The 25200-nt window shown below is 32.8% G+C and overlaps 1 protein-coding gene across 1 annotated transcript in view; it reads right to left on the bottom strand.

The window, feature by feature from the left end:
• The window catches only part of LOC142339839 (glioma pathogenesis-related protein 1-like), a 140262-nt gene that overhangs the window by 37992 nt on the left and 77070 nt on the right, over positions 1-25200 (bottom strand). Inside the window, exon 3 of the mRNA XM_075390139.1 lies at positions 8894-9140. Within this exon, the coding sequence (XP_075246254.1) occupies positions 8894-9140 (247 nt within the window). The remainder of the gene's footprint in view (positions 1-8893; positions 9141-25200) is intronic.

The following is a 25200-nucleotide window of genomic DNA, read 5'->3' as shown; positions in this document are numbered from 1 at the left end:
ACAAAATGGGCAATGTTAACAAACCTAACAACTTTTTTAAAAAACAGATTCAGAGTCATGAAAATCATTAGCTATACACTGAAGTCGTTTAGACCAGTAACGGAAGCTATTAAGAACGTCATATGACTACAAAAGATGCGCATACATGCACAAATCAAAAAGTCAAAAAAATTTGTGCGAAAAGGGAGTCGTTGCCTTTAAAATCTGAATCAAAACCAAAAAAAATTTTATTTATTTGACAAAAAGCAATAAAGACTACATTCATATTCAAATGAAAGAACATGCAAAATCTCTCGTTGAAATAAAAAAAGACAAAAGTGGCAACGCTCAAAAACCAGTAATACTTTTAGAAATAAGCTTTCAACAGAAAAATTGAATAGATAAAAGTTTGGCCCTTTAGGAAGCCAATTGAACTGGTCACTATTAAGATTAGGTATCAGGACTACAAGATAACAAAGAATGCAAGCAGAACTCATATATTCACAAAAAGTTTATTGCAGTGTTCAAGCTGCAAAAACCATAAGCTTTTCGCTGCAGTTTATATTGCATATTCCCTGATCTCCAACTACACGTATATTTGATTGCCTAGTATAACTGAGCGTCAATTTAAAACAATAATATTTTGGAATTCACAAGAAGAAAACAAAAGACTTTTGAAAAGGAACAGCTCCTCATTACAAACGTATAATTTTTGAATGGTAAAATTTCACATTTAGACTTATACTAATCTATGTATCAAAAACAAACAATGTTTTTTGAATAACTATCGAGTTATTTTAGCAAAAACCATAGGTATCAACTGAAAGCTTTAGACCAATTCCGTAATTACTCCATAGATAGCAACGTAGATTTCTAAAAGATTGGACTCTATCATAACGATACAAAAGAGAGGCCGAACTCAACATTTCAATAAAACTCCTCAGAAAAAATTTGTCGCAGCCACAAAAGCATAGGCTCTAGTCAGCTAACAAAATTTATTATTTATTGAACCCCTTAACGAAAACAAAATTGCTTTTATTTGGGATGAAAAAAAAACCAAAAAAAGTATTTAAGGATAGAGCAAAAAAATTGCAATAATTTATTAGTGCAAAAGTCAACAGTAAGACCAAAACCGGCCCTGTATTGCTTTACAGCTGCAAAAAACGACATTGTTTCGATTAGTTACGTTAAAAACTTTTTGGCGAACAAAAAAACTATTAAATCAAAGTTAAACTATGCATTTTCGGCATTTTTGGTAAGGAACAATTTAGATTAGCGAAATGCCGCCAAAATGTGAGGTGTTAGGTCCAAACGCTTTGGTGGCGACTGGAAATAAAAATAGCCTGCGTTTGAGTAAATGAAGACCGATCCAGCATTTTTTTCGCCTTGCTGGTAAATTTGGAAAGAGAAAAAAAGAAAAAGTGCGCTAAAATCAAGTTTGTGCCCTTTTCATTAAAAAATGAAAAAATGCGTAATTTTTAAAAGTTGCAATAAAATTCTTTCAGTAGAAATCAATCAATCAATTCAACATCTATCTTTTATCTTTATACGTAAAATCAGAGAGATAATCAATAACAATTTGTCGTATTTTCTAAGCAAAATCAATCAAATTTTCAGACAAAAAATATGAAAAATAACAACAAAACAAATGAGATGATGCTAATGTTCACGAAACATTAAAACACTATAACTCATTGGATAAAACGAAATTCACCAGTTTTTTTCAATTAGATGTTCTACGCTCGACAAGCTTTCTAATGATACGTCTCTCAATTTAATGATCAGCAAAAACTGACTGAACAAAAACGCCGAAATCTCTATCAAAATTCTAAAACATTTCTTTGGTGATTTGTCGACTTGTTGGGAGTGTTCTGTACTGTCCCCAAATGTTGCTGTCTCGATTGTTTCAGAATGCCTCGTGGGTAATTGAATTGATAATCAACAAATGTAACACCAGCAGCTGGTACAGTTACAGCCAGAAACACATAATTGAGAAAATTCAACAATCCGATATTAATATTTCTATCAAAAACCAAATAATGGAACACAACAATTCAAACAAGATCAATCAATCTATCCCAAATGTCTTTATAGTAACTTCCTAACGCTAATAACTCTAATATGTTCTGCCTCGCAATAGCTATGTTACCGGGCAGAAACCTCTAATCTTCGAACCAATTTATTTTGATTAAATTTGCAGTTTCACTCACTGCAACTAGGAATTTTTTTTACCAAGAACTCACTAGATAGCTAAAAATTTCTCTCACTTCAAAACTAAGAGCTCCACTCGAGTGTTTTCACTTTATCTCTCCTGCTTGTTCTCGCGCTTGTTCGCATTCTTCTGGTGGTTATTCTTGTGCATACGGGAACTGAACTTTAACCGTTTTTATCAATGACAAGTAAAGTGTTGCTTCATTTTGAGAATTTTTGACCTAACGCATAAGAGCAAGGGTTTACGTAAAAGGTCAGTCTTATGTGCAACTTATCTTAAGTAACTGTTTCTCAAATTGACCAGAGTTGTACAATCCAATTAGCTCGGTTATCTCAGGACTCAAAAAACCCAAGTTTCATGTTCCGCCATCCGAGTGCAAGTACATGTGGGCTTGCCTACACTCACTCCCACTTGTGGAAGCTCGTCCAACTCATCACATGAGTACCGCTGCAACAGCTTAGGAGGTAGCAGTCTTTGCCTTTTAAACGAACCCGACAATCTCTCTGATGATGACCAAAAGGTCAGGAAAAACTCAGCTCTTCCAACTCCCGTTCCTTCTAGGATATTTGTCAGCGTCAATATTTTGAATTTTTCGAAATTGAAATATAACCAATTTGAAAACTTCATATTTTAGTGGGGTTCTATAAGAACACTATGAACTTAATAAAAGTGTTGTTTACTTCATAAAAGTACAAAATAACTTTTAATTTTTATTTCCCTTCTTTTGTGCCAAAATGCGAAATTAAAGACCTTTAAGATACAGAAAAATACTTGTTCTTTTTCTCATTGCATACGCAAGTGTCCAAAGAGTCACCAAATATCACCGGAGGCCATTTGGTCTTGAGGAAGTATGGTTTTAGTGATTCGAGGGGGGTTGCAAAATTTGGGACGCCTTATTTCGTAAAATTTGGGTTCTTCTCTACAATTTTTTTCAAAGGGCCCTTCTTTTCTCCTCGGCGATTCAAATCAGTCGTAGCAAAAGTTCTGACAAGTATTTTGCCCCTGATATCAATTTAAATTATTTGACTTACTTAATAATTTCTTATTTCATATTTTCTCTACGGTTCACTTTCAATGAAACTTTTCAACCTTTTGTATTTCCAATAACTTGATTGCTGCCTCTTCTTGACAACATTTATTCCTTCCATTACAAAACTACCCAAAATAGTTTTGTTACTTTGTCCTTGCTAAGGATTCAAGTAGACACTATGACTTTCCCAAATTTTTTCGTAAGAATTCGAAGAATTATTTACCCGGAATCCAAAATCAGTTCTAAATTATCACTCGAATGGTTGCTTCCAAAAATTTCCTGCCAACTTGTGATCTAAAACTTTACTTCTATGTTTACAAACGAACAAAAGTTCAATTCAGTTTCTTCTTTAATTTCAATTCATCTTGCACGTCTTTAATCAGTCTTATTGTTGTACTTAATACTGTCGTGGCGCAGAGTAATTTTGGTTGTTCTACGTGAAACCCTTAACCTTAAGTAATTTTACAATGAATGCATCAGATTCATTGATCCCACTAAATCTTTGCGCCAACAATCTGCAACAAATTGGTGAATGTATTTTTCCACATACGACTAGCCTTTATTTTCTTGCATAGATGGTCACAAAAACTATTGTCTGGTTTACTTTGGATCTCTGTTGTTGGTATTCATAAGTTCGCAAGCAAATATTTGTTAATGGAGGAATTAAAAAATTGGCCAACACTTGGTAATTTGAGTTTTTCCGTTTCTTCTGTCTAATTTGCCATTAAATTACTCGTCATAGCTTTCCCTGCCGTTACTCAAAAGGAACGCAAAGTCAATTTTTCTAACAATTTTACTCTAAGAAAATAAGTTTTAGAGTTTCGAGAGGAATTCCGAATTAAAATTACCATTGGTTTTTGCAAAATCTTTGTTCCTTTTTGCTGTAACCAAAATGGATTTAATGCGTACAATAACCTCTGGCCTTCGTTCTTCATCTTTATGACAAATTATGACTTTGCAAAGCAAGTTCCGTATTTATTTGTTTAGCAAAAAAGAAATGGATATCACTCAAATTCGTTCTGTTTATTTACTTAGTAATTATATTCAAGAATAGCCCTAAAACTTTGCAACCTTATTATGTTCTCAATCTCAACGTATCCTGAAAGTTTCAGTCTAAGGAGTTCATGTGCGTTCCACTCAATCCCACAGAATGAAAACTATATTGTAGAATATAAATCTTAGTTTCCTAATATAATGCCCTGAGCTGAGTTTCGCGATACGAGAGAACTTGCGCTCGATTGTTGGTTATATTGGCCAAAGCAGGCAAAGATTTGTTTTTCAAGTTTATTTAACAACTCCTACACTTTCTAACTCTTTACTTGGCGTAGCAATGTTAACATTTTGAGACGGCGTTGTCTATATTGATTGAAAAATAGTATGAGCAAAGCCTTTTATCAGGAAAATGTACGTAGATTTGCTGAATACGGATTTACTAGACAATTTTAGCAAACGGTTGGGAAAGTTTCAAAAAACAGATTTTGTTACCGACAGAGGGTGACTAAATAAAACAAAAAAGCTACCGCAACTAAATGCGGCAAAAAATAGACAACCGTGATTATGAGCAAAAATTCTCAAAAATTGTACCCGTAAGTTTCTATCAAAATTACGAAGAAAATAATCCGAAAAATAAACTTGAATAAACGGAAAAACTAGCGAACATTTTCGAAAAAAAAAAATTGATACAGGTTAAAATGAAATTTAGAAAACGAAAATTGAAATATTTGACAGATTTCTCTGAAGACCATTACTTACAATATTTCATCAAATTCAAACTGATTTAATTTGCTCCAAGAGCATTCTGAATAAGTTGAATGTATAACTTAAGTTAGGACCTTCTTGCAATAAAACTAATTCAAAAGTTTTCAATGCTTTCAGTACAGCAAACACTTCTATTTAGTTTCCACTCTCTTTCGCGAATTCAATTGCTCAAGAAATTTACAGAAAATTATTTCTAACAGCTTAAAATCAGAATTTTAAACGAGTTCTACATTATGAAAGACGTATATAGTAAATTTGAAATATAGTTCAGAAATTTAGACAGAATAGACAATAAAGTTATCTTAAAATCAAAAAACTTTTTAGCGTATATCAAGTACTTTATAACGTTCTGATATAGGTTTCACGGCGCTACAATTTAATTCGAGACGTCGTAACAGGATGAATCAGTTTCAAACTTTTGTTCCGTTCTAACCAGCATTCGAGATATGAAATTATCAATCTTCAGTATCGAGAACTTTCAGCTATATGATGATCAACAAAGTGTTCAAGAGTTATTCAACATTTTGACTAAAGAAGTTTTTGAACGAAATTCAATAAAAGTCTTCAGTATGGAAACATCATATGACTTTCAAAACTACGCCGAGTTGAAAACTATTGTTTGTAATTGGCTACGAAAATACTATAATCAGTTAGAGTTTCAAACCATTTCTCTCATTATAATTGATGGCTTCATTATTTACATTGACAACAGTCTAGACCAACAAACAACCTGGGAAATTGTTTATCTCAACAAAAACTGCGATTTCGAAATTAGCAAAAACACGTTTTTACAGTCAAAGCCGATTGGATCTTACAATAATTTGGTCAACATTTATCTATCCGGTGCTAAAAAATAATGAATTAATAAGATTTCCAATAACGTCATGTTTTTATTAGTTCAGGGTTACGTAATCAATTTAAAGCAAATTTATAATTTCTTCCGACAAATATTCTAACTTTTTTAAGCTTCATTAACATTTTATATAATTATCTGTGGCTATAACTTAATCATGATCATTCATGGCCTTTAATTCGGTTTTGATCTTAGGCCAATAATTAAGATCGTCGCAGAAAAGTTTGAGGAAAACAGCCGTAAGTCAATAGCATTTATCTCCAGGATTCAATGACTGGTTGATTAATCTGCAAAATCCTAATTTTCTGTACTAGCTCTCAAAAATGGCCCAAGAAGACAAGATAAATCATTTTCTGAATTAATTGGGAAAATGTAAAGTCAAATTTAGTTAAAACATTTGTAAAGTCAAAGAATTAACACAGCGCGTTCTGTTTAATAGTTTTTATTAGAATGCTGATTATTGTTTTCAAAAGGGCTAGAAAAAAAATCAAAAACAAGGTTGTTATGGAAACTGAAAAAAGAGGAAAAACATGTTCCAAAGCATTGTTTTTCTTTTTCATTTTTCGGAAGAAGAATCTTTCAATGGAAATGCGCCGTGCTTATTTTGGTTTAAATTTTCCAATTAACTGTAGATTTATTTGTTTTTCCTTTATCCAGGCAACGGTTCTGCAACAGAAACTGTGTTTTCATCTTTTTAACATTTGATCTCAAGACTTTTCAAGCTTAAGATACCATTTTTTGTAAACAGGTTGTCCTTCTAAAGTCGAAAGTCTTCCGATATCAAAAAGTGCTAAAAAATCATCAAGTAGCCCAAACCAACATTATAGAAGCTGAGAACCTAATAGCAATAACAGTTGTAGACAAATACTGCAATGATCCAATTTAAGCAATCAGAAATTGCTCAGAAATGGAACTGCGACTGCCTGATGAAATAAACATTCTCTTCAGAGTTTTCAGAACAAAAAACAGAACTCAAAAAACAAAACAAGAAGCAGAATTTACAGGAACAAAAAACACTTTTCCGAAAAAGTTTGAAAACGAGCGCCATACTTCTGTTCCTGAGCTATGTCAACTGTGAAGACCAACTTCAATGCCCTATTAGAACTGGTGCTCAATTGCACGAAGAATTGACGTCAACGTACAAGTAGGAATTCAACCAGCAGTCCATGATGGTAATAAAAACAAGACCTGACCTCGTATGATCTCACGAAATAAGTTCAATTTCTCTGCATCAATCGAGAAATTTGTAGACAAAGAACCGCAAGAGGGCAATCTGTAATTTGGTAGTGCATTGCTATACCAATATTTATACCATCTCAAGAATCTGCACAGACACCGTAGATTTCTAAGGTTCCTGAATCGCAATTTTCGCACTTTTGAAAAGGTCGTAAACGGGACATCCAAGACGGTATATTAGACTAATTTAACCTAATCACCCGCAAATGAAAGCCCACAGCTGGAATTAGGGAGGCTTTGATTTCCCGGCCTCTTGAATTGAGTTTCGAGTAACAACGTTTACATGTAAACTGTTTTCCAGCCAGTTGCCCCCAGATAGAGGGCGTACCGATTAAAATATCCTGCGCGTTTCATTACATTTATTTTCAATGAAGTCTCTATTAGTTTTCTGGACGCGTATTCCACTTCAATTAAAGCACTACTTTGGCTAAAACTAACAATGTCACCAAACTCTATTTGGGAAGGGATGCAACAAACTGCAACAAGTTCAAGCGCCAAGCACTTTCATCATCGCTGCTCAGTCGTTTGCCTGACATGTCAAAGTCAATAGTTCTCTGTATGACCGTAACTCACAATTGACATTGCACAAATTAATACCCTTTCGAAAGCCTCACCTCTTACTATTACCCTCTATTGCACCATATCGTTTTAATTGCCAGCAAAAAGCCATAATCAGGATACCACCCTTGTTCTAACAAAAATCATATATTTTTATTTATCAATTTGATTATTGGCCAGAGCTATTGAGCCAAAAGACGAGGACATAATGGATCGCCCTCTGTCTTTTTTGTGCTCTGAGCAACAAAAAAAGAACTAATCAGAACCAGATTAAGTTCCCCAAATGCCTTCCAAAGAAATCGTGGTTTCTAATTGCTATTTCCTTGTCTATAGAAAACTTTCAGTGCAAAATACTTTTCTATAGAGCATTTCAGTGCAAAATACTTTTCTGTGAATAAATGAACTTGACAAGAGAAACAGAACATCAAATAAATCGTCAGGTGAAGAAGGGTGGACGCGGGAGTGTTGGGAGGTGAGGGAGATGGGGGTAACTGAGAGGGGGTTTACTGAGGGGGTCAAATATTTGAGATTAAGAACTGCCCTTTACACCATGACCATGAAATTGTCTCAAAACGATTTCGGTGAATCGCATACTTAGAGACTAGTAAGACGTAAGGCTCTAAGAGAGCTGCTCAGCCCCTGCATGCCCTCTGGGGTTTACCTGTTTAGGCCGTTTTTGAGGACAAAACGTGAAAAAGGTCAGGCGAATAATCGGTCAAGCCAAAATTTGGATAGAAAAGACCATAGGACTAATATAATCGCTACAAACTTCATTTGAGAGCAATTAAAAAGAAACATTTTTGCTATTGAATTGGTATGGAACCTTCAACAAACTTTAAGCCATAGCTGTTTACGTCAAAATTATATTCATTATGGTTTTTAGCAGTGCGTTTAATTGAAGACAGAAGTTTTTAGTAGAAATATATTTTCTCCATCAAGATAAAAGTTGCAATATATAGTTCAAAACGCAATGCTTTATTTAACATTTAGATTAGTTTTTATCGCGTAATAAGAGGTAAAAATAAAATGTGGACTATGGTCAAACAAAGGGGATTAAACGTGTTACTGATTTGCCCTATTTTTCTTACCCGGGATAAAAGTTGCACATTATAATGCACATGCGAATGCGAGATTTAACAATAAAGATTGACTCTATAGAATAAGTAGAGGTGAAACTTAAGGTTTAAATTTTTCAATGGAAGGTTGTAGACATTTTATATCGAGAAACAAGAAAAAAATTTCCAATTGTTTTCCCTATTTTTCTTACCCAGGATAAAAGTTGCACAGTATAATATGATCGTTTGTAGCCCCATAGCACTTAGTCTGAGCACAACCCACCAATTCACTCTCGGCCCACAACATAGTCATGAGCTGACTCCAATACTGTGTACACGAATCACCCTGATCACACCTGCACTTGTTGAAGTCAAAGTCGGATTGTTTGTTCTGATACGTGAACACATACTCCACAAACTTGCCAAGGTACTCTTTGGTTGTGTCGACGTGAGTGTTGTCTGAAGCAGAATGGTCCGAGCAGTTGATTTATTTATAACAGTAAGACTTTGTTGACATGATTTTTTTATATGAGTAAGGATTTGTTTATATATAGCGAACTTCAAAAGTAAGTTAGGATCTTTTCCGTTTGTGCCCTCCATCAAGTCATGCACCCCAGTTACGAAGCAAGTGTGATTACGTAGTATTTTATTATCTAAAAATATGGCACGTGCGTCTGGGGGGTGCAAATAATAAGCACCCACAAAGCCGGGGGCACAAAGGAAAAAGATGTAAAAGTTATCACCCCCAAAATCTACGAAATAAAAATTCAATTTTTGACGCAATATAATTCCAACTGGTGATAAAAACTTGGCAAAACATTATATACCATTGATCCTCTAAACTAGTGCTCTGCCGTATTTTTGAAACTGAGCAAATACGCAGTGATAGCTTACCAGATAACCCAATGTACAGTTGATGAACTGCATCCAAGTTTCCAAAGAAAAAATCGTCTTGAGAGCACAATTTGATCCTTTTTTTTGTAAAATTTAACACTACGTATTTACTCAATTTCAAAGTTAAGGCAGAAGGATCAATAAAAAACTCGAATTTTTGTCACAACTTGGCAAAATTTTGGGTTAAAAATTGAGTTTTTACTTCGTAAATCCAGGGGGTGCTAACTTACTTTTGACGTTCAGTAATAAATTTATATATATTTATATATATATATATATATATATATATTTATATATATGTATATAAATATATATATATATATATATATATATATATATATATATGTATATATATATATATATATATAAATGTATCAATATATATATATATATATATATATATACATATATATATACATATATTATATATATATACATATATAAACTAATATATATATATATATATATATATATATATATATATATATATAAAATATATATATATATATATATATATATATATATAAAATTAGTGAGAACTCGGAGTGGTTTGTCTGAAAAGTTTTCCACATTTTTATCTAGATCTTTTATCTAGAGCACAAAAAATTTTTTAAAAAACGGTACATTCAAAAATTTCAATTCCATATTGTCTTCTTCAGTGTAACGTTTATGCACTTTTAATCATAAGAACAATTGGGGAAGGTTTTAAGAAGCACAAAAATTTCGGTAGTTCACAGGACCCTCTCCTATTACTTAGCCTGTCGTAATTTTTCATAGAAAATTGTTTCACTGGGACGAATGTTTAAACGTAGGATTAGCAGACACTCGGTAAAACATCAATTTGTTTTAAAATTGACAGGTCCCAACTGTTAGCTGCCTAGTGATTATCAATTGCTCTCTAGCGAAGTTTGGAGTAATTGAGGTTGTCATGTATGTCTCTTCGATTTTATCAAAATGTTTGTTTGACCGTTTTGACTCTCCAATTGAATTTGCGCTTTTCAATTTTTAGGTTTCAGGGATCTAAAATGCTCAAATTATAGTAACAAAAAGTTGAGTTCATTTACTGGGGCCAATTGACTGCTGAAAGTAGACAACAAATAACCTAAAATTGGTTTCATTGCTTCAACATAAATCGCTTAAGGGGTCTGTAACAGGCTATGAAAGGATAATTTGAAGCCTTTGAAATTATTGTGCCCTGATGAAGCAAGCTACAGTCAAAACCACCTCACTACATTCTTGAATAAAGCCTGTCAGTTACGTTTAACTGCTTAATATCTTGAAGAATGTTCAAAAGTTTTTCCAACAGCCGGCTTTGCAGACAAAAATAATAGCTACGTAAATCCAAAAACAAATGCCAAAAAAGCAAACACATTCTTAAAAAAATTCTAACGGTTGTCATCTGCAGTAAAAAGTATTGCATGTTTAAGGATTTCAACTATAATTCTGCCTTAAAAAACCATTGCTGTAATAAACTCCCAGCAATGTTCAATACCTAGTAAAGTTAGATGTTGACAGCTCTGCTCAAAACTAAAGTATAGCTTTTTTTTAAGAAAAACCTTCAAAATTCCCATTGACACTTTGTTACCATCGGAAACAATGATAACGACTTCCTGAATTCTGCAGTATTGTTGAATGCATGAAAAAACAATATTTATTGAGAAAAAAAGCCAAAAACAAGAATTATAGGTAAAATTTCAGTAATTTTAGTTTGTTTCGTTTTGTAACAGATTTGAGCATGGATTAGTTGTATTAAATTAAAATATCAAGCATTGGGAATAATTTTCCTACAATTTCAGATTTTTACTATTTATCTGCTATGTTGAAGGTTATGGGGGGTAAACACGTTGCTTCGTAGGGGCAGAAAATTTGCCCTATCGTCCATTATTTTAGATAAGTAAAATTAATTTCAACCTTTACTAGAAACGGTATTCAAAGAGAAAGATACAAATAAGAAGTTTACTAAGATAACTTTGAACTTTGATCATTCAACTGCTTTCAGTTGACCGTACGTACTGTCTTAATGAAAAATTTTCTAGAGAATGTTGGAAAAAAAAGATCGAGAAACTGAACACAAAATGAGAAGAAGAGCGGCAAAAATTTTGTCTGAGGTGTTGCGACAATTTACGTTCTATTATGAGATAAAAAAAAACTTTGAAACAAAATCTATTGGCAAACTAATGAGATAAAATTGTATTAATCAAGTCCATCTGTAAGTTATTTTCACCGCAAGTGACATTTGAAAGAACGGAACAAAAAGTTTTATTTTAATTGTTCTCAAAATGGGTATTTAATAATTTTGCTATTTTTACCGACAGCCTTCTCAGTTTCTTTTTCAGCTGATTATTTTATTTTGGTAAAGTATTGACAAAAATTTTCCGAAAAATAACCAATCTAAATTTTGTTTTATCATTAAGAAAAATTACGATTGGTAGTCAGTATTTGAAATCAAAAATCTTTATTGATTAAGTTTTTACGTTCCTTTCTGATCCAAAGGTCAGTGCCGTATTGATGTTAATTGAACTAATTCGCTAGCGATCGTTTTACTCTTGAAAACAAGCACGACAGGCAAATTCTCTTTAAAGAAACTGTTCTCGCTGCGATATAGAACAATAACTTATGAAAACATTTTTTAAATAAACATAGATAGAAATTACTTCTCAGCCAATAGGCAAGATAACAAGATTTCTATGTGACCTACGGGCTAATTTTGTAAAAAACAACACTTTTCTGTAAATCTGATATAATCTTAAAGTTGCCGCAAAAATCTTTTATATACGATAACATCTTTCATAGAAAGCAGTTTAAAATTTTTTTGCGGTCCTTGAAAACGCGGATAAGCATTTGTTATGCTATTTTAAATTAATTGAAGCGTTTTCTCTTCCTAAGAAAAATTGTTTCAATCTGCCGAATCACATCTCTAAAGTAGTTCAATTTTTTTTTTACGTTATTTTTGGTTGTCACGTTATTTTAGCGATTAAAATTTTCAAAAAAAATCAAAGACTAACATGCAAAAACTGAATCAAACACATGGAAAACTCACATGCAAGAACAACTCAGTGTGAGCCACAAACACGTGTCTGATTCTCAAATGCGAACACATCGTATCAGATTTTCATAACTCTCAAATTTTTTATTAGACTGCTCGATGCATATACACTATTGTACCAAAAAACTAGGTACAGCACAATTTGTGCCCTTTAAGCGTTTCTTTTGCTCAACAAGTTTGGCCAGTGCTAGGGGCATGAATAAACACGTGAATTTTTTTGTTACTATAGAAAAGATTTGGGACCAAAATGTGGCATCATTTGATGCTTGTGCCATTTTTTAATAATTTTCTAGGAGTACGTAGCGTTTTGGTACCATAGCGTATGATCTGGCTAGCTATAACATTCTTAACATGCCAGTAAGCGTTCCAAAATTTTTTTTATTTACAGAACTAATCGAGCTTGAGGAATTTGTTAATGAGTTAAAACCATCAATTAAAATTGGCGGATTTATTGTGAAAAAAAAACTGGAAAACAAAAAAAATATCTTCGTATACACATAACTTTTACACTTGTTGAAAACATGGATTTATAGATGACACAAAGATTGTTGTATGTAAATATAGATATATAGTTGGGTTCGATATTTGGGTAGTTAGCGGACTGGGAATCGTGAGCAGGAAGAGAAAAAAGAGGGATAGAAAGTGGAAACAAATCTCAAAAGTGTCAGAAGGTTGAATAAGTTGATTGTTAAGACACGGGGGAAAACTTGAGATATTAATTCCGCCCAACTAGCGCAGAAGCCCTTAAACACAGCGTGCCCGGATAAATTCAATTAGCCCACAGATTACAACTTTTATCCCCCAAAAATTCTACCCAAAAGTGCAACTTTTTCACCCAAAATCAACCAAAAGCAACCCAACTTTTCGTCTAGCATAACGAAGATATTACCCAGCAGAACAATTTTCTGTTTTGCTAAAATATGTTGGATGAAACATGGGATAAAGTTTTCACTCTATTTGATTTGAATTCAAGTTCAGAATTGTGATTTAAATTGAAAAGTAATCAAGAGTTCAAAAGGGGAACGTTTTGACAGACATTTTCAAAACTGGAATTCAAAATTCGATTTCTGCTTTCAATACTATTGATAAAGTAACAGAAATTAAATTGATGTCGTAGTTTTTTCGGCTTGCTTTCTTTCTCTTTGTGAGTATTTGTTTGTCTGCTATTGAAATTCAGGGTGATACGAATTACAAAATTGAATATACAGATGAGCTGATGAAAACTTTGAGCATAAAAGACTTTGATCAATGAACTAATTTTGTGCTTTCAAAAATTAGAACGAACAAATTATTGGTAGCCTTTACTGATAAGGGTTTGCATTGCCTAATTCCGAGTAAATTGGTCCGGGTTGTTACTTCCTTAAAATGAGGAAAGTATGTTATTAATTTATATTAGTTATTACTTGATTTCTGCCTTATAATGACTGATGTAAATTAAATACAATTCTCATTTTTCGAGGTAGCAATACGGACTATTTTAAGAACTATTTTTAAACATGAGATCTGAACCTGCAATAAAGGATCATAAACTTACCATTCAGAACTTAAGAGCTACACAATGTGAGTTTCGATATCAAGTTGTCACACGCCCCGAGAAAACTGCCGTAATGAAGTCTAGAAAGGTGTGGGGGGATGACATTTTATCAAAATGACCAGATTGATGATCTAACGAAATCATTTCAATGTTGAACAGCAATTTTTCTTCTAAAATTTATTAAAGCTTCTAAGCTTCATAATCAGCTCCAATTTCAAAAATTAAAAAATTCAGGTAAAATTAGTCAAAACAATTCTGAGCAATAATCAATAGAAATATTTGAAAAATAACGTGCATGTTAAACTTGAACAAAATATAGCAAAAAGTTGTTATTCCATGTTATCATGATAAAAACGAGACAACCTAACTTTTTGTCTCTACCTGCGCTTTGCCAAATTTATGAGCTGTATCATCATTAAACTAATGATCCTTCCATTAAATACTTTTTTACATCAATATTAAACAAGACCGTAAAGATAAAGTTCAAACTCGATTAAATAATTTTTTCAAGTGCCAAAGTTTTTTGACGTACAACGAAAACATAAAATGACCTAATTCTTTTCAATCATAGCAATTGATGCTATTCAAAAATTTCGTAATTTTTAAGACACTGACTGATTTTTTTCAAAGATAAATTCGGCAAACTAAACCAAATTATAGATAAAAAAATATTTCTAAGCTGATTGTTATTTTGCAGAAAAGAGCAAAAATGCAATAACTTACACCAATTAGGGTCGAAAGTGCAGACAATCTACAGCGTATCATTATGAAGTCAATTAAAACACAAGAAGCATAAAAAAGTAAACGAAAACGCAGGAAGTACGCGCCATTGTAATCAAACAGTTTATATTATTAATCAAATTTGTGCTTTCATTAATTCAAAGCTCTTTTCTCTATAAATTATCATAACGATTTAAAACCTGTTGCTTAACCAAAACTATTTATATTTTACTCGCCTGAAAAATCAAAATTTTATATAAGCAGTATACACAAGACTAAGCTATTAGCACTCAAATTTTTCTTGTAAATAAATTATAAACAAAACGAACCTCAGAAGGCGTAGATCAATCAAATAAGTAGATAAATAATTTTTACTTAACCTAACTTTTTCATAGGTTTTCTTAACTGTAAATCATTTTGGGAAAATCTCAACTCTGTAGAACAAAACTTTGGAAGTGAACATTTTTCGACATTCCCTCTGATATAAGCATTTCCTGTGTATTTAACAGCATCAGGAATAAAATAATCCGTCTTTGATTAAAGGTACTGAAATTATAACAATTATACCGGACAAATTTTTAATTAATTTTCTCTGTAAATATGGAAAACATCTCAAGAAATTTGAAGAACAATCTTTGTGTTTTATATTTCCATGGCTTAAAAATTAGTATAACAATGAAACGAGAGAAAACCCATTAAAAAATAGATACGCGCAAAATTAAAAAAGACTTGCCCTGGAATTCAAGTTCTCCGTTGATGGGGTAAAATATATGTAAAACAAAAAAATGAAAAAAGTAGCAATCTAATGCATAGAAAAAATCTTCAAAATGAAATTAAAACTTAACAAGGATGCTCGTTAATATGCGTTTGCACATGATGTTCCCACCCGAGACAATTTACATTTTTGAATTAACTGTCAACCTAATTATGAGATACTTAAAAATAGATGTTTGAGTTTTAAAGAATCGTTACAAAACCACTGATTGAATTCCAAAATACCCAGCCTCATTAAAGCGCCATTAAGATCTGCCAATAAAAAGACTACGAGAAAAAAAATAAGCTCCAAAATAAGCAAAAACAAAATTTTTTCAGCGAATGTGATAAAAGAAGAGAAAAAGAAACACAAATATTGACCACTCACAAAGGTTTATGAAAACGCCTATTGTCCAACAAACAAAGCATGTGTTATGACATGACATCAATGAAAAAATATTTTTTGTATTACAAGAAATTGGATGGAACCTCTCAATGATGAGATTAAATTACAAGCTGACGAAAAGAACAAAAACTGAAAAGTATAAAAAATGATTGAGAACGAACAATAACGTAAACTTTAATACTATTTGTTAAAGATTGAGTACATTGAGCAACATCATTCATTCAATCATCAGTTAGAAACCTATGAGAACAGTCAGCATTTTACGACTGCCTGCAGAATTAAATGGCAAAAACAGCAAATTCAGAAAAATTTGAGCGAGAAAAGTGTCGAAGCCAATAAAAAAGAAATTTTTGGTTGAAATTTTTCTAATCCCATATAAATGTTTAGCAGCAATGGGTTTCTTCTTTTTAAATAATATAACTTCAAAAAATCAACAATTATGAATAAATATTAAAAAAAACCCACGAAATTTTTAGAAAACCCGTTATATCAACGACGTTAAATTCAATAGCTTTCAACGGAAATTTAAGTTCTGCCTCTATGAGAAGGCAATGATGTTTATCAATCATAAGTCATCAAAAGAACATCACAATAAGTCATATGATTATGAACACAACAACAAATACATGCAAAAACCAAAATTTCAGTAGAAAAGTGCGAGAAGAAAGTGTCGAAGCCATTTAAATCATAAGAGTTACTCTGAAAACTTAATCTATGGTCCACTGGACTTCTCATATAAACCAGTGAGAACTATCAATATTGGGATAACGAGATAAGGTTTGCATGTTGGGATAACAAGATAAGGCACCAAAATTACAAAAAAAAGCCGGATTTTTTTTGAAATTATGAAAACTCAAGGCATCAAAGTCGTAAAACCATTAGTTAGCCAAAAAAACCGTTTACCAGATTGTTATGATTACAAATAAAAATAATGGGGTCCTCTCATTACTAAGACTGACTTACAGTTCATGAAAATAAAATTCATAAGGGTTAGTGTCCAAAAAAGATTTTTTTAAATGACTTAACAGCCATTAAATTCAATAGCTCTGAACTGAAGTCAATAAATACGGAAACGTATGTCTTAATAAAGATATAAGGATGCTTGTTATTTTTATGTCATCAGTAGAACATCAAAATAGGAATACGATTACGAAAAGAACAACAAAAGCAGGCAAAAACCAAAAATTCAGCAGAAAAGTGCAAGAAAGTGAAAAAGCCATTTAAACCACCAACTTTATTTTGTAAAAACTTCCCATTTAATGCCTTTTCTATGTCACTGAGAACTATTAATATTAGGATAAAGTGAGAAAATTTCAAAGTCAACCAAAATTTAAAAAAAAAATTTATGCAAAAATTAGTAAAAAATTATGAAAACTGGTGGCAGCGAAGTCATAGAACCCATAGTTAAAAGATAAAATCACCAGCAAGACTCTTTCAGTTGCAATGGAAAATATGGAGGTCCTGTCATTACTGAGATTGACTGACAGTTCACGAAAATTAATTCAAGATTGGATAAAGTCCAAAAACATTACTAAAACTTATTATTAAAGTCTTATCGGCCATTAAATTCAAGAGCTTTCAACGGGAAAAAAACCACCTTACTACATGCCTTGATGGAACGAAATGGATGTTTGTCATCAACATGTTATCAAAAAGACACCAAAATAAGTCCTATGATTTTGAAAACAACAACAAACACAGGCAAAAACCAAAAAATGCAGCAGAAATATGAGAAGAAAGTGTCGAAGCCATTTAAACCAAAATTTTTTCTCTGAAAACTTTATCTACGATCTTTCAGACATCTAATTTAAGCCAATGGAAACTGCAAATACGCAGATAATGAGATAAGATTTCAAAAAGAAACAAAAATACAAAAAACACAAAATATTTTTTTTGAAATTACGAAAACTCGTGTTATCGAAGTCATAAAACTGATAGTTAGCAGACAAAATCGCTTACCAGATTGATTTTGGTTGCAGTAAAAAGGGGTTCCTGCATTACTGAGTCTGACTTACTATTCATGAAAATTAGTTTAATATCGTTTAATCGAAAAAAAATTTTTGAAAAATCATTTCTTAAAGTCTTGACAGCCCTTAGCTGTCCCCTCAAAGCACTATATAGTTTGCACATAAGAAAACCAAGTGATCTTTTTGTTGGCAAGTCTGTGCAATAGGACTCCCAAAATTAAGTAAAATCTCAAAAAGAAAATCAAAATTTCATTAAAAACTTCAAAAAAATCAGAGTCGAAGACAAAAAAGACATGAGCGATGCCTTAAAAACGATTGTTCTTTCATTGGCTATCATTTGACTGTAAATGAAGTTTGTCATTGATGGAACCTCAATATGAAAATGACGAGTCTCTAAGTGACTTAGAAAACAAAAATAAATAGGAAAAAATTTCTAAAAAAACTGCTCTCTAGTTGAATTCGAGTTTTTTTTATGGTAAACTTCCTCACGAGAACAGAACTAATCTTTTTTTGATCTACTGGTAATAAAAAATTGTTTTTTTTGTAGCATGAAATTTAATGTTGTAAAAAATTTTTTATAGAAAAGCCATAATTTGAACAAAAATTACGCTAAATTGAACAAAATCATGCTAAAAGTGTACAAAATATCACATATTCACACAAAACGTTAAACCTCGATAACTCCTCGAAAAACACGAAATTCAAAAAAATTTAAATTTGAATTCTAGGCTGGACGAGCTTTTTAATGGTATCACTCACATTCCTCTGCGATGAATATATCGATTGGCCAAAATTGACTGAACAAAAAAACCCATTTGAGTATATAGTTCCTCCCCCTCCACAAGTGGGGTCGGAACAAATATAGGTTTACTTAACTCAAATATTAATTAAAAACTTAATTTCTGAGAAAATATTGCGGTTGATTATGCTACCTAATCCAATTTATATAAGAATTGTGATCCAATTTGTATAGAATCCAAATTAATTTCTCACTTGGGTGATCTAAAATTTACATTTCTATGAAAAACAGGCTAGTTTTCGGCTCACTTTTCTTGGAAATTTGTTTTATTATAATGAAAACTGTCCCTGTTTTCGTAGCATTTTATTAGCAAATGCAGTGTACTTGATAGCACCAAAACCCTTCATTACAAAATTAAGTTAACAGTATTGTCAATGAGTTTTCATTGCTTTGTTATCATGTTTAAAATTTTTCGCTAACCAAAAACAATTTTGCAGCTTGGAAAAGGCTAGTTCACTAATGTTGCAAAAATTGACTGCACACTTCAGAGTAATATTATTTGCATTTAGAGCAACCGAACTTTGGTAGGCAGCTTTTAATTTATTGCTAAACTTATTTTTAATTTATAGCTAAAAAATTCAATTGAGCGTAATTTTCAGCTTAAAAAATTTCAAATAATGGCGTGTTGATACACTCTTGCACACCTGCGTTATCCAGCACATAACAGGCTGCAACTTCTTGAAACAAGTGCAAATTTCTATAAAAGAACGATGTGAGGAGTTTATTTTCAGTTAGCGCTCACAAAAAATTAAGTAAAAGAGGGTTTTATCTGTACAGATCAGTCAGTACAATTTATTTGCGGCGTTTTTCTCCACTTAAAAATTGACCGAAGATACCAATTCTCTATAAAACTAACTCGGATTTACCCAGCAAGTTAGAAGTTTTTTTATATCTGTAAATGGAGTTTCTTTAAACAAAGTTTGTGGTTGTTTAAAGAAACTCCATTTACAGAAACTTCATTTAAGAAACTCCAAATCTCAATTTAAGAAACTTCATTAAAGAAACTCCATTTAAGAAACGCCGAATCTCAAGCCTAATAAAATCAATAAAATCTATAATTTGTCTAGGAAATCGACATTTAGTTTTTTACTGTTCAAAAATTTAAGTGTGGCATTTCAAATGGCGCATGTGCTGCAAAATATAAATTAAATTCATTTTACATAATTAAATGGGGGTGAAATTGTTTGCGATGGTTCACTCGCATCTCATGCAGAAAATGAGGGGTAATCGAAAAGGTTTCGTAAATGGCCAAAATCCACAATTAAAAATTGTGCTAAATGTGACCTTTTGTCCTTCGAATATTTATGATTAGGGAGTAATTTTGATAATGGCAGCCATAACATAGTAAAAACTAACTTGGTGCAAAAATTGCTTCAAAAAATCACTTTTGATTAATTATTCCATAAGTTTCTTCCAAAGTTTTGTTTTTAGAAGCGGGCGAAATTTACAATCTGCCAAAGAATTGTTTAAATATCCAGAAATTTAAACGCGTTCTGCATAGACTGAATGATTGAATCCATATACTGCTGCTTTCTGAGACGCATCAGAATACTGAAGCGGTCGAAAATTTTATGTAAAAAAAGTAAAGACAGCTTTCAGAGCATACCACTGATATGATCAGTACCCTACCAGGGATGTTCATAGAAGAGACTGTGAACAGCAGAAATAGCACTAAATGCTAAATATTGACTACCTGGGCTGGGTTTTTGTATAGTAAAGTAAGAAATGCGGTAAGTTGCCAGGAAAAAATATTAATCATTGCGTTTTTAGCTGCATTTTTTGGAATTTTTAGCAGCATTGACCTTGCATTTTCAGCTGGGAATGAATCGAATTTAGCAAGGATTTTTTTAAAATAACTTTTTTTTAAAATGGCGTAAAAATTACATTTTCTTGGTTTTGAATTTATGAAAAATCGTCTTTAAAATAAAGTTCTTAAGAGGAATTTTTTTTCAGCGCTCAAAATGGGAATTACTAGTTCCAGCGCTTTAAAGCTGATTAATTTTTTTCGGCGCTCAAGAAATAAATAGTTTTGTTTTCAGCGCTTAAGAGGAGAATTGATCTTTTCAGCGCTCAAGAAGAGAATTGTTTTTTTTTCAGCGCTCAAGAGGAGAATTATATTTTTCAGCGCTCAAGAGGAGAATTGTTTTTTTTCAGCGCCCAAGAAGAGAATTGTTTTTTTCCAGCGCTCAAGATGAGAATTGTTTTTTTCAGCGCTCAAGAGGAGAATTGTTTTTTTAGCGCTCAAGAGAATTATTTTTTTTCCAGCGCTCAAGATGAGAATTATTTTTTTCAGCGCTGAAGAGGAGAATTGTTCTTTTTCAGCGCTCAGGAGAATTGTTTTTTTTCAGCGCTCAAAAGAATTGCTTTTTTTCAGCGCTCAAGAGGAGAAATTTTTCTTCAGCGCTCAGGAGAAGAATTTTTTTCAGCGCTCAAGAGGAGAAGTGTTTTTTTCAGCGCTAAAGTGAATTATTTTTTTCAGCGCTTAAGAGGAGAATTTTTGTCAGCGCTCAAGAGAATTGTTTTTTTTTCAGCGCTGAAAAGGAAAAATGTTTTTTGTTTTTTTTTCCAGCGCTCAAGAGGAGAATTGTTTTTTTCAGCGCTCAAGCGGAGAATTGTTTTTTTCAGCGCTCAAGAGGAGAATTGTTTTTTTAGCGCTCAAGAGAATTATTTTTTTCCAGCGCTCAAGATGAGAATTATTTTTTTCAGCGCTGAAGAGGAGAATTGTTCTTTTTCAGCGCTCAGGAGAATTGTTTTTTTTTCAGCGCTCAAGAGAATTGCTTTTTTCAGCGCTCAAGAGGAGAAATTTTTTTCAGCGCTCAGGAGAAGAATTTTTTTCAGCGCTCAAGAGGAGAAGTGTTTTTTTCAGCGCTAAAGTGATTTACTTTTTTCAGCGCTTAAGAGGAGAATTTTTCTCAGCGCTCAAGAGAATTGTTTTTTTCAGCGCTCAAAAGGAAAATTCTTTTTTTCAGCGCTCAAGAGGAGAATTGTTTTTTTCAGCGCTCAAGCGGAGAATTGTTTTTTTCAGCGCTCATGAGAATTGTTTTTTAGCGCTAAAGTGAATTATTTCTTTCAGCGCTTAAGAGGAGAATTTTTTTCAGCGCTTAAGAGAATTAATTTTTTTCAGCGCTCAATAGGAAAATTGTTTTTTTTTCAGCGCTGCGCTGAAAAGGAGAATTGATCTTTTTCAGCGCCAAAGTGAATTATTTTTTTCAGCGCTTAAGAAGAGAAATTTTTTCAGCGCTCAAGAGAATTGTTTTTTTCAGCGCTCAAAAGGACTCAAGTGGAGAATTGTTTTTTTTTCAGCGCTCAAGCGGAGAATTGTTCTTTTTTCAGCGCTCAAGAGGAGAATTGTTTTTTTTCAGCGCACAAGAGAAGAATTAATTGTTTTTCAGCGCTCAAGAGGAGAATTGTTTTTTTTAGCGCTCAAGAGGAGAATTATTATTTTTTCAGCGCTGAAGAGGAGAATTGTTCTTTTTCAGCGCTCAAGAGAATTGTTTTTTTCAGCGCTCAAGAGGAAAATTTTTTTCAGCGCTCAAGAGAATTGTTTTTTTTTCAGCGCTCAAAAGGAAAATTCTTTTTTTCAGCGCTCAAGAGGAGAATTGTTTTTTTCAGCGCTCAAGCGGAGAATCGTTTTTTTCAGCGGTCATGAGAATTGTTTTTTTAGCGCTAAAGTGAATTATTTTTTTTCAGCGCTTAAGAGGAGAATTTTTTTCAGCGCTCAAAAGGATTTTTTTTTCAGCGCTGCGCCGAAGAGGAGAATTGTTCTTTTTCAGCGCTAAAGTGAATTATTTTTTCAGCGCTTAAGAGGAGAAATTTTTTCAGCGCTCAAGAGAATTGTTTTTTTTCAGCGCTCAAAAGGAAAAATGTTTTTTGTTTTTTTTTCCAGCGCTCGAGAGGAGAATTGTTTATTTTTCAGCGCTCAAAAGAATTGCTTTTTTTCAGCGCTCAAGAGGAGAAATTTTTCTTCAGCGCTCAGGAGAAGAATTTTTTTCAGCGCTCAAGAGGAGAAGTGTTTTTTTCAGCGCTAAAGTGAATTATTTTTTTCAGCGCTTAAGAGGAGAATTTTTGTCAGCGCTCAAGAGAATTGTTTTTTTTTCAGCGCTGAAAAGGAAAAATGTTTTTTGTTTTTTTTTCCAGCGCTCAAGAGGAGAATTGTTTTTTTCAGCGCTCAAGCGGAGAATTGTTTTTTTCAGCGCTCAAGAGGAGAATTGTTTTTTTAGCGCTCAAGAGAATTATTTTTTTCCAGCGCTCAAGACGAGAATTATTTTTTTCAGCGCTGAAGAGGAGAATTGTTCTTTTTCAGCGCTCAGGAGAATTGTTTTTTTTCAGCGCTCAAGAGAATTGCTTTTTTCAGCGCTCAAGAGGAGAATTTTTTTTTCAGCGCTCAGGAGAAGAATTTTTTTCAGCGCTCAAGAGGAGAAGTGTTTTTTTCAGCGCTAAAGTGATTTACTTTTTTCAGCGCTTAAGAGGAGAATTTTTCTCAGCGCTCAAGAGAATTGTTTTTTTCAGCGCTCAAAAGGAAAATTCTTTTTTTCAGCGCTCAAGAGGAGAATTGTTTTTTTCAGCGCTCAAGCGGAGAATTGTTTTTTTCAGCGCTCATGAGAATTGTTTTTTAGCGCTAAAGTGAATTATTTCTTTCAGCGCTCAAGAGGAGAATTTTTTTCAGCGCTTAAGAGAATTATTTTTTTTCAGCGCTCAATAGGAAAATTGTTTTTTTTCAGCGCTGCGCTGAAAAGGAGAATTGATCTTTTTCAGCGCCAAAGTGAATTATTTTTTTCAGCGCTTAAGAAGAGAAATTTTTTCAGCGCTCAAGAGAATTGTTTTTTTCAGCGCTCAAAAGGACTCAAGTGGAGAATTGTTTTTTTTTCAGCGCTCAAGAGGAGAATTGTTTTTTTTCAGCGCACAAGAGAAGAATTAATTGTTTTTCAGCGCTCAAGAGGAGAATTGTTTTTTTTAGCGCTCAAGAGGAGAATTATTATTTTTTCAGCGCTGAAGAGGAGAATTGTTCTTTTTCACCGCTCAAGAGAATTGTTTTTTTCAGCGCTCAAGAGGAAAACTTTTTTCAGCGCTCAAGAGAATTGTTTTTTTTTCAGCGCTCAAAAGGAAAATTCTTTTTTTCAGCGCTCAAGAGGAGAATTGTTTTTTTCAGCGCTCAAGCGGAGAATCGTTTTTTTCAGCGGTCATGAGAATTGTTTTTTTAGCGCTAAAGTGAATTATTTTTTTCAGCGCTTAAGAGGAGAATTTTTTTCAGCGCTCAAAAGGATTTTTTTTTCAGCGCTGCGCCGAAGAGGAGAATTGTTCTTTTTCAGCGCTAAAGTGAATTATTTTTTCAGCGCTTAAGAGGAGAAATTTTTTCAGCGCTCAAGAGAATTGTTTTTTTTCAGCGCTCAAAAGGACTCAAGTGGAGAATTGTTTTTTTCAGCGCTCAAGCGGAGAATTGTTTTTTTAGCGCACAAGAGGAGAATTGTTTTTTTTGGCGCACAAGAGAAGAATTATTTGTTTTTCAGCGCTCAAGAGGAGAATTGTTTTTTTTAGCGCTCAAGAGGAGAATTTTTTTTTTCAGCGCTGAAGAGGAGAATTGTTCTTTTTCAGCGCTCAAGAGAATTGTTTTTTTCAGCGCTCAAGAGGAAAATTTTTTTCAGCGCTCAAGAGAATTGTTTTTTTTCAGCGCTCAAAAGGAAAATTCTTTTTTTCAGCGCTCAAGAGGAGAATTGTTTTTTCAGCGCTAAAATGAATTATTTTTTTCATCGCTTAAGAGGAGAATTTTTTTCAGCGCTCAAAAGGATTTTTTTTCAGCGCTGCGCTGAAGAGGAGAATTGTTCTTTTTCAGCGCTAAAGTAAATTATTTTTTTCAGCGCTTAAGAGGAGTAATTTTTTCAGCGCTCAAGAGAATTGTTTTTTTTTCAGCGCTCAAAAGGACTCAAGTGGAGAATTGTTTTTTTCAGCGCTCAAGCGGAGAATTGTTTTTTTAGCGCACAAGAGAAGAATTATTTTTTTTCAGCGCTTAAGAGGAGAATTTTTGTCAGCGCTCAAGAGAATTGTTTTTTTTTCAGCGCTGAAAAGGAAAATTGTTTTTTGTTTTTTTTTTCAGCGCTCAAGAGGAGAATTGTTTTTTTCAGCGCTCAAGCGGAGAATTGTTTTTTTCAGCGGTCATGAGAATTGTTTTTTAGCGCTAAAGTGAATTATTTTTTTCATCGCTTAAGAGGAGAATTTTTTTCAGCGCTCAAAAGGATTTTTTTTTTCAGCGCTGCGCTGAAGAGGAGAATTGTTCTTTTTCAGCGCTAAAGTAAATTATTTTTTTCAGCGCTTAAGAGGAGTAATTTTTTCAGCGCTCAAGAGAATTGTTTTTTTTTCAGCGCTCAAAAGGACTCAAGTGGAGAATTGTTTTTTTCAGCGCTCA

The sequence above is a fragment of the Convolutriloba macropyga genome, chromosome 5 (genome assembly GCF_964194025.1).
Source record: "Convolutriloba macropyga chromosome 5, txConMacr16.3, whole genome shotgun sequence".
NCBI classification, from domain to species: domain Eukaryota; kingdom Metazoa; phylum Xenacoelomorpha; order Acoela; family Convolutidae; genus Convolutriloba; species Convolutriloba macropyga.
This window is presented reverse-complemented; position numbering and strand designations above follow the sequence as displayed.